Source organism: Cibotium barometz, chromosome 34 (genome assembly GCF_041138505.1).
Source record: "Cibotium barometz isolate CiBa-2024 chromosome 34, ASM4113850v1, whole genome shotgun sequence".
Lineage (NCBI taxonomy): Eukaryota > Viridiplantae > Streptophyta > Polypodiopsida > Cyatheales > Cibotiaceae > Cibotium > Cibotium barometz.
In genome coordinates this window covers 33,503,183-33,520,203 of record NC_141079.1, presented here as the reverse complement: position 1 = coordinate 33,520,203, position 17,021 = coordinate 33,503,183, and the positions used below count along the sequence as shown (strand labels likewise).

The 17,021-nt window shown below is 43.2% G+C and overlaps 2 protein-coding genes across 8 annotated transcripts in view; both read right to left on the bottom strand.

Moving 5' to 3' along the window:
* The window catches only part of LOC147618945 (disease resistance protein RML1A-like), a 36,406-nt gene extending 19,445 nt beyond the window's left edge, over positions 1-16,961 (bottom strand). Inside the window, exons 1-9 of one of the 5 annotated variants that reach the window (XR_015262001.1) lie at positions 16,546-16,957; positions 16,263-16,385; positions 15,825-16,150; positions 15,561-15,718; positions 14,238-15,310; positions 13,906-14,154; positions 11,828-12,012; positions 10,695-11,703; positions 10,039-10,561 (exon numbers count right to left, since the gene is read on the bottom strand). Coding sequence is in view for 3 of the 5 variants with exons in the window: in XM_086774118.1 (XP_086630244.1) it covers positions 10,478-10,561; positions 13,906-14,154; positions 14,238-15,310; positions 15,561-15,718; positions 15,825-16,150; positions 16,263-16,385; positions 16,546-16,680 (2,148 nt within the window). In the remaining 2 variants the exon portion in view is untranslated. Of the gene's footprint in view, positions 1-10,038; positions 10,562-10,694; positions 12,013-13,905; positions 14,156-14,237; positions 15,311-15,560; positions 15,719-15,824; positions 16,151-16,262; positions 16,386-16,545 lie in introns of those variants that run through there. The other 4 variants (XR_015262000.1, XM_086774118.1, XM_086774117.1 and 1 more) reach the window with 4 other exon arrangements.
* LOC147618940 (putative disease resistance protein RPP1) overlaps positions 1-17,021 on the bottom strand; it is a 160,958-nt gene that overhangs the window by 25,469 nt on the left and 118,468 nt on the right. The window lies entirely within an intron of this gene.

Sequence of the window (17,021 nt, the reverse complement as noted above, 5' to 3'; positions counted from 1 at the left end):
CAATTCTGCAAGGAATTCATCCTCTTGAACTTGGATCCAATGCCTTGAGTTTTGAGGACGCTCCAGTAGAGGTAACCAGAAAAAGTCCATTAGAGCTAGGGATTTGGAGCACGAAGTGCAGATGGGCCAGTGTTGGACTTGGAGCAAGGCATGGAAGAGAAGGAAGGCTCTCTCGGCTGCACACAGGCTCTGTCGGCTGCATCACAGTGGGAGTCGGCTATATCAGCTTCAGCGCTCCAACATTTCTAGTGGCCGACCAGGATTTATGGAGAAAAAGGGTTTGTCGGCTGACCGATTGCTGCAGTCCAAGTGTCCAAAGGTCTATAAAAGGCGTAGGAGCTCATTGTGTAGGGTGATTCAATCCTCTAGGGATTCGGTCTTTAGGGGTCCAAGTAGGGACCAAGATTTTGGTGTTTATCATATGAAGACAGCCTAGGGCAGAAGAAGAGTACCTTTTTCTACTATAGTAATATACTGAATTTCCAGGACACATCTCTCTCTACTCTCTCTTCATGTTTGCGCTTTACATTAGATGGTTTCCAGTGGTGTTTAGGGCTGAAAGAAGACACCCAGAGCTTCCGCGTGTTGCACTTCTACTGCTGAACGACTGGTTTTACAGCCTGGACAGATGCAAGACAAGGGATAAAAACAAAGAGAACAAGCTGGTCGCTACCATATGGACATCCGGGAGCTTGTAGGTTTGTGTGTTGCTGGTCACATCCTTCTGTGGTTGCTGAGGGCTAGTCGACTGCAATAAACAGTCTTCCATAGCTGGTCGACTTGCCCTGTGAGCCAGACAAGAGGAGGGTGAAGACACAAGGTTGTTCCGGGCTGATGCGGGAGTGCTATGGGCCGTCCATAGTTGTCCTGCATCATGTGCTTGATGCCGGAAGTGTCTTTTATGCTGAGGATTTTCAGCAAAACTCTGCATATGTATTTGCTTTGCTTTCATATTGTACTGAAGAGATAGGTGCTAGCGAGTGGAGAATCCCTGGGCACCCGTGAAGTTGTATGTATTTGGAAGCAAACTCCTTTTTGGAAATCTAACCATAAAGGGGGAGTAGGGGGGGAGTCAACCTATCTTATGGCCCCTAGTGTGGTGTACTATGCAGATACGTCATCTTGTTTTATCAGGCATGCTTATGTGTATTTTCAATTTTCATGATTGATAAGAATTCCGTGTTCAGTTTCCCTTCCGTTTACATCGGTATCAGAGCTTGGCTTTCTACACAGTTGTGCCTAATATGATGTTGGATATGGCTGTAAGGAGTCGTTATCTGTAGGCTGGGATTCTGAGGTAGCCCTCGTCTTATTGTCGCACCTCGAAAGAGGTTACTTTTGGTCTACCTTCGTGGCCCTCCTATGTGTGTAGGGGGACTGTTGCACCCTTGTAGTCTATTCAATATCATAGTTGGGGAGCTGATAGCAAACGATTCCGAGGCTTAGAAATTCTTTTCTTTCTAAAAATCTAGAACATACATTATGGCCAGCTAGTCAAATCATTCTATGGAGGACTCTATCACCCGTAATCGCCGCATGTGGGAAGAGGATAGAGACAGGGATCATGTTGGGGCTTTGGCAAATAACGATCCACTATTGTCTGCTAGGGCTGAAGATCAGCAGGATATGGATGCATTGATGATTGAGCTTTAAGAGCTCCATGCTTTGCGAAGAGACCTTGATGTACAGAGGGTCATTGAATCAAACACTGATGCCAAGGCAGATGTGGTCACTTTTGATGCAATTGTTCGACAGATGGGAATTGACAAACCTCGAGAGTTGGCTGTTACTTATTTAAAAAGCCGCGGTGATGTTGTTTCCAATGATGAGGGCAAGTGGGGCTTCACACGGCAGCCTCGAAGGCTATCCCGTGAAGGGAATTCGGATGACGACGTGAGAAAGCATGCAGCCCACACCAGTGATGTCAGAGGACATGCAGCCTGAACAAGTGATGTAAGTGGGCATGCAACCCGAGCAAGTGTTTTGAGGGGTCTTGCAGCCCATGCAACAGATATGAAAAGGCATGCAGCCCGAGGAGATGATGTACACCGATATGCAGCTCGAGGGGATGATGAGGGATTTTCAGCCCATTTAAGAGATTCAGAAGATCTTCATGCATTGTCAGTGGTATCTCCACCCTCTAGGTATGTACCTACTCCCAAAGTTTTATCCAGAGTGGAGGATGCTCCACGAGAAATCAGCCCTAGACCTAGGCACCATCGCCATCGTAGACATGACGAGAAGGATGATGTATTAGAGGTCCGGATGCTCATCATACTACCAAGGCACTTGCATTCATAAGGCAATTTGAACTAGCCTTTTGCACTGAGGAATTTATCGAGAAATCTATGCTAAGACGTGGATATGCATCTTAAAGAGACTGCACGTGATTGGTGGATGGCAAAGCTTTTGGACAGGATGGCTGCTTGTACATGGACTTTCAAAGAGCAATTCTATAATCAGTTCCTTCCTCCTAACTTCGAAAAGTATGTACGTACGTAAGGAATGGAATTGGCTAACAAAGGATGAAGGCGAATCCGTTTCCTCTTATGTCTCAAAGTTTTGGCGAATTCTTCTCAAGGACACACCTTTCATGACGATTAGTGAGGACGAGAAGAAAAGAAAGTTTGAGTCAATTCTGCAAAGAATCACTCAGAAGAGCCTTGCAGAGTATCCCCACAACACCTTACAGGAGCTCAGATACTCAACCACTATTTTTGAGGAGTTGCATGGTAAGGTAGCTTCAAAAAGACAAGAACTCAGCTCATACAATGGAAATATCAGAGCTTAAAATGAGCAGAAAAAGGGTGGATAGCCACCAAAGTTTACACCTAACGAGTCCAAGGATGCAAAAGGGGGCTCAGAAAAGAATCCAAGGGGTAAAAAGGATGATCCTAAAATGTCCAGACAGCATATTTTTGATTGCATGAGAAAGGGGAAGTGTTTCACATGTGGGAGCAAGGATCACATGAAATCTCAATGCCCCCAGAATCTCAAAAAGAATGATGTACACGACGCAAAGCCAATTGTGAATGTTATACCCGATGTTCAGGGTAATACTGCACATGAACCAAAGAGCGGAATCTTATGCAATGTCGTGTGAACATGTGACACATGTACATGCTTATCTCAGAGGCTAACCCTTAGAAGGCAACAAGATAAACAAGAAAAGATCATAGCAGAACCAGATTTTGGAGCATTTACGGTGGAGTATCTTGTGGAAGGACACAAGGAATATTCCTGTCAGCTGCATCATTAATGTAATTTATTTATCCAAGAGCTGGCCGACCAGCAGTTGGCCAGTCCATGAGATAATCTCCAACCTATGCAAGGCTTAGGTGCTCATTGTTGTAACCATTCAGCCCCTTGTTGGCTGGGTTATAGTATTGGGAGTTTGTTAGGTATTTTACTACCTTTTCAAGGCAGCCCATGGATGCAAGGAGCTATGTACCTTTTTGTACCATATGAAATACTAAATTTCCAACTCTCTCTCTCTCTCTCTTTCCCCCTTTTATTTGTGTTTTTGCTTCAACAAGTTCTAGATGGTGTTTAGGGCTGAAAGAAGACTCTCAGAGCTTCCACATGTAATATGCAAAGCTTGAGGCAAGTTAAAAGACCAAACAACTTTATTCCTTTTTGATAATGCCCTCAATAGACAACTTTATATCCATACAGATGACTGCTACTCTTGGACTAAAGCCCAAGGAATTGGGCATGGACTTTCATGCAGATGCTACCTTTGAGGGCAAGGAAGTTAAGTTCACTCCCATCATAGGGAAGCTTCGCATACAGATACAAGGATATTTGGAGGATCATGAAGACTTCCTCATAGCACCACTTACGGGACGTGATGTGATACTTGGGATGCCTTGGCACTATCATTTGGATCCCAAGATAATGCACAAAGAAAAGAACGTGATGTTTACTCATAGGGATAGGAAAGTTTGTATTGATGCGGATACTACTGGGAGAACCATACCCGTTGTAAGCCATATTTCTATTCCCAAGGCAATTAAAAAATCAGCTTGTTCTTACTTGGTACCATACCCACCATTATAAGCCATATTTCTATTTCCAAAGCAATAAAAAAATCAGCTTGTCTTACTTAGTCTTTGTACGTGATAATGTTGTACGTGATAATGTTGAGCATGATGTTGTAAATATCGTAGATCAAGATAAGATTGATTTCTTCAATGAGTATACTGATTGTTTTGTTGACTCCCTACCTAGACGTTACCCCTAGAGAGACCAGAGGATGTATTGACATAATCCTTGGTAGCTCTCCTCCTAACCGATCTCCTTATAGGATGAGTGATGCCCAACAGGAGAAAATCATGACAAGTGAATGATTTGCTTGAGAAGGGGCCAAGTTCTTCACCTTATTGTTCTCCAGTTTTACTTGTGCAGAAAAAGGATGGAACATACAAAACGTGCGTTGATTACAGGGCCCTTAACAAGATTACTACCAGGAACAAGTTTTCGATTCCTCGAATCGATGATATTCTTAATAAATTTGAGAGAGCTGCTTGTTTCAGTCGCAAGGGTCTGAAGACTGGTTATTCGTCAGATTCGAGTAGTACCTCAAGTTGTGCACAAAACCGCTTTTCAAACATCATTTGGGCTATATGAGTATTCAATTGTCATTTCGAGACGGTCAGACATAAATCTACAATTAGCTGGTTTTTGATGTTTCAAATCATATTGCCATGACATGTTGTTATGTATCTGAGCAAAAGTTTGATTGGGAAAAGTATTTGCCATTGATTGAGTTTGAATACAATAACACAGTGCATTCTTCAACAAATAAACCTCTGTTTGAGATAGTCTATGGCAAGGTGGTGCTTCCACCTATCTTACAAACAAAAGATGAAATCTTTGCAGCAGATGAGTATGTCCAACATTTGGATATTGCGTTTGCACAAGTTCTGACAACCACAGATAGATCTCGTGCAGAGTAGAAAAAGGCAACCGACGAACACAAACGAGAGGTTATTTTCAAAGGAAGGTGATTGGGTATTACTTAAGTTTGAGAAAGCACGTTTTTAAAAGCGACCAGGAAAGGAAGGCAAGTTTCCTAAGCTTTCAAACAAGTATTATGGGGCGTTCCAGATCTTGCAAAAGATAAATGAAGAGGCTTATAGATTGGTACCGCCCGATAATTGAAAAATACATAATGCGTTTCATGTCAGTTTACTGAGGCATTATGTGGAAACATCTTCTATGGAACCAGTTTTGGAAGATCCACCAGAAGTTGATGAACAAGAGGAGGACTAGACAATGCCTAAATTTTCTACCTGTGTTTGTCCATGGGCCAAGGTTGGGCACCCTATGGACGTGTGTACAAACCTGTTTGAGACTAACAAGTGGTCTACATGTGTTTTGCAAGTGATAAGTATCCCCAAAAACCCAATTTACAGCTTTATGTTTTCACATACTAATAATTATGGATGCAAGTTCAAACACACTTATAAGTGGCCAAACCACTTATAAGGTATTCACACTGGGCAAGATTGGCCAAGGAACAAACACTAGACAATATTTGGGCTAACTTCAAGCAGGCGTCACCTTCTGGACCTAAAAAGCACACAAGTGAGCTATTTCAACGGGGAGCCTCTATTATTGAGAAAAACTACAGATCTGAGGAGGATGCATGCTTTTCAATGGTGCATGAGGGCTTGTCGGTTGGTTTTGCCTTGACAGATGCTGGACAAGGGATAAAAAAAAGAGAACAAGCTCGTCGTTACCATATGGACATCCGACCGGGAGCTTGCAGGTTTGTGTGTTGCTGGTCACATCCTCCTGTGGTTGCTGAGGGCTAGTCGATTGCTGTAAACAGCCTTCCATAGCTGGTCGACTTGCCCTGTGAGCCAGACAGAAGGAGGGTGAAGACACAAGGTTGTTCCAAGCTGATGCGGGAGTGCTATGGACCGTCCATAGTTTTCCTGCATGTGCTTGATGCCGGAACTGCCTTTTATGTTGAGGATTTTCAGCAAAACAGGTGCTAGCCAGTGGAGAATCCCTGGGCACCCGTGAAGTTGTATTTGGAAGCAAACTCCTTTTTGGAAATCTAACCATAAAGGGGGAGTAGGGAGGGAGTCAACCTATCTTATGGCGCCTAGTGTGGTGTACTATGCGGATTTGTCATCTTGTTTTATCAGGCATGCTTACGTGTATTTTCAATTTTCATGATTGATAAGATTACTGTGTTCAATTGACCTTCCGTTCTCAATCTAATGCAATCCATACAGCACCCAAAGTCGAGCAGCTGATGGCTGGTCTTTTATCTCAATATAGCAACATCATGCTACATGTCACAACGGTGGGGATGCCCTAAACGACAATAATTGACCAACAGTTCAAATACCAGACATAGAGCATGGAAACACAGTGGAAGACACCATATACAATTCAGAAACACCACATTGGGCCGGAATCACCGGCCCCCCTAAGGACTTTATTCACACAGAAGCTTTTACAAGATACCAAGGTGCGGACACATACAGCACCAGATTTCCACAAAACATCAGCACATATCTCTTGCACAGGTCTTAGTCTAGGCCCATACAAACATAGCACTCAAAAGCCATCCGAAGACTGTCTCAAAACAATCCCATAACCAACTCATAATCAGCCCGGTACATAGCCCAAAACAGTCCCAAATTTCATGCCAAATCCGTCCCAAAACAGACCCATAAATCAACCCCAAAGGAGCTCTCAAATCAGCCTCAAAAAGAATCCATAAACAGTCCATTAACCAGCCCCCGAAGAGCTCACAAAACTGTCCCAAATTCCTCCAAAAACAGTCTTAGAAAGGAGTCCATCAGCCTTGTCAAGCTCTGTGAGAAAGCAACCAGCCATGTGGCTATCCAGGAGGAAGTTGACCAGCTCTGTGGGAGATTTGGAAGAAGTCAACAGCCCAATAGAGGGTATGGAGTAAATCGGCCAGCACGGAGCCATAGAGCAAGTCAGCTTACAGAAACAGCCCCGAATCTACTGATTAGCTAGCGCAAGATAGCATAGCATTTCTCTGTTCGGGTCTTAGAATGAGCGTGCTCGCTTTTGACCCCAACTCAAAAAATAAAAAAAAAGAGAGAGAACCGTAGTCGGCCAACGCAAGAGAGGAGAGAGAATTGATGAAACTTGAAGTATAAGCCAAGATAAGCATAAAGCTGATAATCCAGGACAGCCACATGGCTGGTCGCTTTCTCCCAGATCCTGACAAGGCTGATTGACTCCTTTCTGGAACTATTTTTGGAGGAATCTGGGACAATTTTGTGAGCTCTTCTAGGATTGGCTTATAGACTGTCTATGGACTATTTTTGGGGCTGATTTGAGAACTCCTCTCGGGCTGATTTATGGCTCAGTTTTGAGGTTGATTTGGCATGATACTCGGGGCTGTTTTGGGCTCTGTACCAGGCTGTATAATGGTCAGACAGTTTATGGGCTGATTATGAGCTAGTTATGGGACTGTTTTGAGACAATCTTCGGATGGCTTTTGAGTGCTATGTTTGTATCTTGGCTCTAGACTAATGCATACACCCTCACCTCAGTATCTTGTAAAAGCTTATGTGTGACCGTTTCTGCTCAGTGCAGCGTTTTTGTATCGTATATGGTTTCTTCCATTATATTTCGATGCTCTTATGTCTACAAGACGACCTCTCACCCACTAGCCTGGAGGACCATCGCATAGAGTTGGTTTCTGGTTCAAAGCCTCCTAGCAAGTTCCCCTGCCTTTTTAAGACAATAGAGCGAGCTAGAGCAACAGTTTACCCAACTACTCTGGTCTAGATTTATCTGGCCTTCCTCCTTCCCATTTGCCACTCCCATTCTGTTTGTCCAAAAAAGGATAAGACCACACGCTTATGTGTGGATTATAGGACGCTCAACAAGCTAACAATTAAGAATAGATTTCCCATGGCCATAATCGAGTATATATGGATAAGACTTTAGAGGCATTCCAAGCAATGAAGAAAGTTGCCTTCAGGTCACCAATCTTGAAGTTGCCATCATGGGATGATCCTTTCGAGGTGATTACCAATGCAAATAACCTTACCATTGGAGCTATTAGGTCAATGGATTACTATAGCCGCAAGATGAATAACGTCCAAAAGAATTATTCGGTATATGGCAACGAGCTTTCGGGGATGATGACCGCGCTTAAACATTGCAAGCACTTCCTTTAAGAGAGAAACTCCATAGATAAGACAGATCACCAGACACTTAAATGGTTGCAAACTATGTCCAATGTCCAACGGACTGACAGGCATGTTAAATGGAGCCAATTGTTCCAACAATTGGGGGAAATGATAAAGTATGTCCCCAGAAAGAACAACCCCGTTGTCCATGCTCTTAGTCAAAAAGGCACCAAACATTGCAAAAGTCCACTATGCTAGAAATTCAAGCCAAAGACTTGGACAACATGAAGGCACTATCTAAATTCAAAAGAGTTCCGAACTCAATATCGATTAGACCTCAATTGAGGGCCAGGACATTATATTATACAAGATGATTGGTTGTTTTTCAAGAACTACCTATGTACTAAAAGAAAAGCATCCAGTCCTTCTCCATAATGCCCATGATTCTCTTATTGGAGTATAAACAATACCTAAGAGAAGCTAGAGAGATCATTCTATTAGCCTAAGATACGACGCGATGTCTACCGACATGTCTAATCAAACATATCAAAAGGTGAAAGTTCCTGATACGAAATAGACAAGGTTACTTCACCCTTTACTTATTCCAGAGATACCTTTTCACGACATCAATATGCACTTCGTAGGTCCTCTTTCCACCTCAGCTACACCTAGAAACACACAGTGTTTGACAATTGTGGACAAATTCAATAAGTTTTGCATGCTCATTCCATGCAAGCAGATAGCCACAACCGAGGACATAGCTCGATTGTTCGTTTGATTTTGGCTGTGTCCTCACTTGTTCATTCAATTTTGGTACCCCATTGGTGATTTGTCACGGAGGATCACATTAGACAAAGATCCTAAGTTCACATCCCATTATTGGAGAGCATTGTTTGACAATTTTGAGACTAAGTTGCAACTGTCCAGTACATTTCATCCACAAACAGATAGCCAAACAGAAATATACAATCAATTGGCCTTCGATGTTCTCAAGTCATATTGCCATGACCAATAATCGAAATGGAAACTATACCTTCCATTGGTACACGCAATCCTAAATGATACTCATCAAGTATTGGTCAAACACCATACGAAACAACATTTGGTCATCTATTCTCACCTCTTTTAACAAGACACGAATCACCATCTCTGGGGGCCAATAAGATAACCGAGACATTCTCGAAAATCATTGAGACAATTAAGAAGCGCCTTGCTAAAGCTTAGGAAGCATATACCTGGTTCCAATTGAAGAATATAGACAGTTTTACATAAAGTTTAAAGACCGAGAAACTCATGAAGTAGTTCGAGGATGAAGAGTTCTTTCAAGAATATCCCCAATTATTGGCATACTACTTGGAAGCCCTGAATCTACCAAGATTAGGTCAGGCATTATGAAGAGTTTTTTCAAGAGTATCCCCAATTATTGACATACTACTTGGTAGCCCTGAATCTGCCAAGATTAGGTCAGGCATTAGCAAGCATGTAGAAAGTAGTAGGAATGTCTATGGACCAGTCCGTTCAGTCGACATACGATCTTCCTCATCCTTGTGTTGGACTCTTTAGTAGGTATTTGGACCCAATACACTGTCATCTACTTCACTCTTATACTCTTCTCTCTATACTCTTTGAATTGATTGCTAAAGAATCTCACCGCATAAAGGTATAAAAATGGCCTTGCTATGCGTTACCATGATCGACCTCAGTACATGTAACATCAATGGTCTCTTTATCCTTTTTTTGAAAAGTGACCCACAATCTCCAATGATGGAGGAGTATATGTGGGTCTAAATCGAGCAATTGCACGAACCATCTCTTGGAAATATAGTGATCTTGCCACATTGAATGAAATGTGATCATGAAAGTAAATCCTGACCATGCAACATCCACAAATTCTCGCTTCCAAGGATCCAATGAACCAAGAATAATTCTTTAGCCACCTCGAGATGGTAGTGCCATGGAAACAACAAAAGATACAAGATAATTACCCAAAGTAGAGCCAATACTCCCGACCTGTGCTGCATAAGTCCTCGAATCAAAAAAAAAAAAAAAAAAAGAAATTTACAACCACAAGCCTTGTAGGTGAAACTCAAAACACTTGCGCATCGAGCTTTTCCTGTAACTCCTCCTCCTTCTCTGTTAGGACTAATTGGCAAAAAGCCACATCATTGCCAGATTCATGCATTAAATGAGCTCGCACATGATTGGCACCTCTTGTCTTTGCTTACTTGCAATACTTGCACTTCCATTTCTTGGCAACTCCACTTGCATATATCACATCACAATCCACCTCTTCCCACCATGGCCAAGTACATTGCTTCTTGGACTACTTGCTGCTTGAAGCTCTAGGTGCCATTGAATGATTGATGATTGAAGACAAAGATGAAAGTGATAATGAGGAGGAACACACGATCACTGCTGTGCACAACCTGTAAAGTTTTAAGTATAAAGGAGCTTGAGTCTCTGTTCAATCTCAAGGAGGAGCCGAAGCATATAGAGAAGTAGACTAAAAACCTTTTTATTTCATTCAAATTATTCAATCCTTATCAAGGGGACAAGTACCTGTTTGAAGATATTTTGGCATTAGGTACCCTTGGAACCTTAGGTATACTTTAGGTACCTTCCGAACCTTTACTCGCAGGCCGACATAATTGCATGCCAGGCCGTCACATGGAACGGCCATTTCTGAATCAGAAACACCGTTCCCAAAACGACAACCCATTCCAGTTGTATGCTACGTCATCAGCTATTCCCAACCATTCCGCCGTTCCACGTGAAAGGAAAACGCCGTTTTGGCGTTCCAAACCACAGCAAACGGTGCTTCTTGTGACTATGACTCAGAGTCACTCTTATGGAGTCACTGGTTTATTTCTAGGACACAACAAGGAAGACCATTCCCTGCCAACCCATAGCAAAGCTTCTTCCATCTACTCTCAACCCTCGAGTCATCAAAAGCCTGGCTTGTTATCGCTTTCTTGCTTGTCAAATCATTACCATGTCAACCTTCCCATTTTCAACCCCTGTACGTCGGCTTGACACAAAGGCGACAAACACAAATTTTCCATAATGCAAATCAGCTTGCATATTCCAGCCTGTTTCCAGCATCAAGTGGATCGCTTGCCCTCCAAGCTCAGTCGCCTGCCCCATATGCATAAAATGCGCAAGTTGTATGCTAATATCTGATTGCTGTCTACCCTGTTCCAGTAATACCTTGCCCTATGCACGCAATTCGGAGCACTTAAAACATTGACTCGGTCATCAAAAGAGACAGGAAGGTCTAAATCAGCTCAGTAATAAAGACAGGTCTGAATAGCCAATCCACAGGCCGTCTCAATCTGTTAACAACAGGTCTCCAGTTACCCATCAGTCCAGACTTGAAGTTTCAGCAGATGAAGTCTTCATGCAAGAATATAAGTAGGTACTTGATTGTACAGCAGTGTGACCGACTTTTCCGACAATATAAGCAGATACACTTTTCGGTGGGAACCCTTGGTTGGTTGGGACCAAATCTTGGCCTAAACCTGTCTCTTATCAGAGCTCAACAAGACCAGTTTTCGTGCACTTCCCGACACTGCTATCAAAGCATCAAGCTCTACATGAGGTAGGTCGGAGCACAAGAATACTAGTGTTCATGAGCTTCTCAATAGTAACATCGGTATTATAGCTAAGGTTGTGGTAAGAGCAAGGGACTTTACCTTGCTTAATCCTTTCGTGCATGGTCACATTAAGGCCAAGGAACACCATAGAGCCTAAATTGCCTTCCATCTAGCCCATGTCATTTCGACAAGTTTGCAAATGAACACAAACCAGCTTGCATGCATCTTCCACCCTGTTTTCAGCATGGAGTCAGTAGCCTGCCCTCCATACTCAGTCACCTGCCCTGTATGCATCAAAGACGCAAGTTGTATGATGTTCTAGTAGTTCTTACCTTATGCACGTACTTTATAGCAGTTTATAACATCCACTCAGTCGTCAAAAGAGAGGAACGAAGATCTTAATCACTTCAATAATAAAGACAGGTTTGAACAGCCCGACTACAGGCTGTTTCACTCTGTTTACAATAGATCTAAAGTTTTCCATTGGCCTGGACCTATTATTTCAACCCCCCACAAGATCTTAAGATCTTAATCACTTCAACAATAAAGACACAGGTCTGAACAGCCCGTCTACAGGCTGTTTCACTCTGTTTACTTCCCATTGGCCTGGACCTATTATTTCCACCCCCCACAAGATCTTCAATCAACTCTATACGTAGTACTTACTTTGTTATGCAGTAGCAAAACAAACTTTTCCAGCACGAAAACCCTCACTTCCTCGTATAACAAAGACTAGTGTTTGTGAACTTCCGTGTCGTGACATTGGTATCAAAGCCAAGGCTACGCTGAGAGTGAGAGTACAAGGGGCTTTGACCTGCTTGATTTTTCTCTTGCACGGTCACATTGAGGCCAATGCAAACCAAAGGCCCAACCCCATGACATCCTTTGATAGCCCATTCCATTCAAAGAAGTCTCAGCCATCTTCACCTCCTAAACCAAATTCTCAAATACAACCCTCCTCAGGCTCCATCCTGAGATCAACCTGTTATAAACGCAGTTCAACTTGCATTTTTCGTTCTTGTTTCAATACCAAGTCAATCGCCTGTCCTCCATGCTCAGTCCGCTGCCCTATATGCATTAAATACAAGTTGAATGAAATTATTAGATTTCTCTCCAGACTGTTCTATCACTTCCTTGCCTTCTCCATGGAGAAGGCAGTAAAGACAGGTCTAAACAACGCATCTACAGACTATTTACAATATATCTGAAGTTACCCATCGTCTTAACTCATCGACCTGGACCTACAGTTTCAGCAACTTACAATATCTTCACGTACGTTTGAAAGTAGTACTTGATTGTGACGTAGTGTAAGACTTTTCCAGCAACCAACATATGTAAAGACCTACAGTTTCAGCAACTTACATCATCTTCACGTACGTTTGAAAGTAGTACTTGATTGTAACGCAGTGTAAGACTTTTCCAGCAACCAACATATGTAAAGACCACTTCCAGTGAGAGGGTTGGTTGGGACCCAAACTTGTGCAATACCTTGTAATTGTATATCTCTTTCATGCATTATTTGCTCATATTTAAAGTTGAGTTTTGCACTAACATGACCCTGTCATATAAAGTTTTTACATGTAGGATTCATGCAGGCAGCACATCTCTTACATCCAAGCTAGCCAAGTGGGACCTAACCCACGATTCAATGCTTATGTCATGCCGATTTAGGTGGCCAAGTTATAGAAGAAAGGACCTAACTATTGGTATCCTTGGCCAAGTTGCATCAAAAGTTCAGAAGGCCCAGTCAACTGGGCCATGGAAAAAGACCTTAATTCACTCTAATGGTATTTTGACCCTTGTGGACTTTGGATGTAAAATTCCCAGCCTAGAATTAGGCAGGGTGTTGATGTGAGGATAAGATCAGAATGTGGATAGTTTGTATTCTGACTTTTGCTGATAATGTTATCACATGTGTTTACGACAAGAAAAGGTCCTAAATTTTTAACTCTCGAAGCCTTTAGAGTCTTTGAAAATCAGACCTAGTTGAAAGGCCCTCTCTTCCTAAAGCCTTCATCATATGATATGATGGGAAGTGGTCTAGCTCATGGATGAATAAGCATCTGTGTGCTCGCCGTAATGTACACCAGCTCGAATAGGATCTATCTCATTCAGATTATCCTTTTTAGGAGAAAAGAAAAATAATAAGAGATGCAAGTAGAAGGTTCTGGAAGTACCTTCAAGTCTTGCACATTTTCAACATCGTTCCATGAGAGCTCCTTAAGGGCTCTGCATGCACTCAAATCAAAGGGCCTGGCTGTGTCACTTGACATCTCACGCACCACCGTAAGGTACCTGAGCTTGGCTGCTTGTTGGCAATCCCCTTTTATTTCGACATTTTGTAAAACGCGCAAGCGCGGCATTCGCTGAAGCGTCTGAACTTCCACTGTCACGTTCATCAACCCCACGACCTTCTCCAGCGCACCCTGCACACCACCACTCTTCAAACTTCAATCTTCAATTATACATATGTCAAAACATACTCCCATTCATAATCTGCCCCCCTCACCAAGTTAGTAGTCTCCTCCAAGTCAGCCTCGCCTCTAACACGGATCTCCTCCTTGTCGTCTGCCACCATCCGCAACCCCATTGTTTTGAGCACGTCATGCACTGCCACTTCGTCGTCACTTCTCTTCTCCACAAGTGCACGCTGGCGAAGACAGTCCAAGTGGCTTGGGCTCACCTGACGCTCAGCACTTGACCATGTCACGTCCACCGTCGTGATGGCAACGACGATGTCCAAGAATTTCTTTCTGATCTCTAGGTCCAGATGGTCTATGCTGAACCGCAAACGTGAATACAACGGATCCTCGGCTCCTCCATCCAAAGGTACCGCTGCTCTCATGCCCTGGGCAACTCTCTCCCAAACCTTCACGTCCCTCGGACGCTCATTGCTTTGCCCAATGTAACGGCCCACCACTGTCAACGCCAACGGTAACCCATCGCACAACTTCAGCACGTCCCTCTCCAGCGCCTCCATCTCAGCATTTGGTGAACACTCCGCATGCTGCATGCCAGCTTGCTGCACTTGCCTCCACAGCAGCTCTCTCGCTTGCTCCTCATGCAACTTCTTCACAGTAATGATGGGCTGGTAGCCACTGATTTTGAGCCTCCCTGCGAGATCTTTACAAATATGCTCGTATCTTGTAGTTACAAGAATCCTGCTTCCCTCCGGAAAAAATTCTGCTTCAGGGAGCCATAATTCCTTCATTATATCTAACACATTATCCAAGTACAAGAATACAGGCTCACTAATTTTTTTCAGCTCCTCTTTCAACTGTGATACGCCATCCTTTAGACAGGAAATTTCGGGTGTGCTGTGCCTGCATATTTTGTCCAGGATCTGCTTTTGAATTTTCTGCAGACCATCATCCTTGATTCCCAATGGCAACTCCACGTGACAACACCGATATAACCGACTTTTATTTTCTGGACTAATCTTTTTTTGGAACTCCGAAAAGATAGCCTCCCCCAATGTAGATTTTCCAATCCCTCCCATCCCCTGTAGGAAAACCACCACTAATTGGCTGCAATCCCTATTCAAATGTGCCATGGCATTTTTCATTACTTCCTCTCCTCCGACTGCAAAAAGTCCACATCCAAGGCAAATTAACATCGTTCAAAGCAATGTAGTCAAAAATTCCCTCTCAAGGAAGGCAGTAGGCAGTGTGTTCTTATGTTGACTGGGGACTGGTACCATTATAATACCACTTTTTATATATTGAGTAAGAAAGAATAGATGTGGTTTAGACGATCCAGCAACCAAAAATAGTTATGACCCACGAACATATATTTTGAGAGATCTAGTACAGAGACAAGATACACACGGTACCTATTCCATCAACGGGAGTGAAGGTATATTGACGATGTAGCCTTGGACCCTCACGAAACCTAATTTTATCCATGTGTCTTCTGATTTCTTCGAATGCTCCATCCAAATCCTCCTCCAAACCAGCTATTGCGTCTTGGATCATTGAAGCCTTAAAGAACCTACAACCTCACAACTCTTGTTATTAAGTCTGCATTGCGAAGGAGTCTTTGCTTACTTTCAGAAATACTGATTATCGCCTAGCCCCTTTAATTACATGCATCTTACCTTAACAAAAGATGCTTGGGACCATCGCCCTGCACCATGGAGCTACATATGATAGCACACTGGAATGCTGTTTGTACGCTATCTTGGAGAACCTTGATGTCATCATCCTTGATACTGGCCTGCCATATCTCTTTCGTGTTTTCCAGTAGAGAAACTATTCTACGTAGAAGTCGTAAACAGTCCTTCCAGTTCTGCGCAGTGGCATCGATCCTTTCAAGTGACCAAGCGATCAAAGAGAACCCAACAGCCACCCAATGCACTCCACCAAGTCCTCCGAGGGCTTCCTTCAATAGAGGCAAAAGTAAGGTTTTACCCGTCTCAGCAACCTACGTGACACATTAAAGGGGGGTTACGACGACACCATGCAGCCATCAATCAAAAGGAGAAGATGCTCATGATCATGGCATGCCATCAAACGATAATATGGTCACTACTTACCTCACTAGTAAAAGCTTTGGGAAGAGTCTCCATGAAAGACGTGGTCTGCCCTTTATAAGAGTCCCAGTGTGACGCTAAACGATGAATATTTGAGGGGTGATCCGCCAGCTCCAGACGGCCAAGCTGAAGTGTATTCAAAAAGAAGCTCGATTGAACGGTCAGGAAAAACATTATCCTCCTATAAAATCAATAAGCTCCAGCTATCCCCGAATTAACAAACCCACAACTTATTCAAATTTGCTACTCAATCTATATATATAGGAAGCAAGGAGTGCTGTTGGACCTGCTCTTTGATGTCAGCCAACAATCTGTGAAGGTCCTCTAGAGTCGTTTCCTTCTCCTCGAAGATGACAGGCAACTTGGCAGTGGCGGGCTCTTTGGGGCGGCAACACAGCCAATTGACGATGCATCTCTTCATTTCTTCTAGATTGCAACTTGTACTGCGAGCGTGGAGAGCAAGCTAGCGAGCAAACAAAGCTTTTCTATTCAGAAATCAAGCAAGCAAGCGAACAGGGATCAACACAGTGACGAGCGAGGAGAAAGCTAGGTAGAGGTCGTCACAGAAAGAGCCCAGAGGAGGCTACGAACTACTTTAATGAACTTGTAGAAGAAGAAGGAGAAGAGAAGCAAGAAGAAGAGGAGGCTACGAACTACTTTAATAAACTTGTAGAAGAAGAAGGAGACGAGGAGGAAGAAGAAGGGGCAAGGGCCTCAGCTTTATCTTACACGGGGTCTAAGGCATGGGATCAAGGGCGCCCA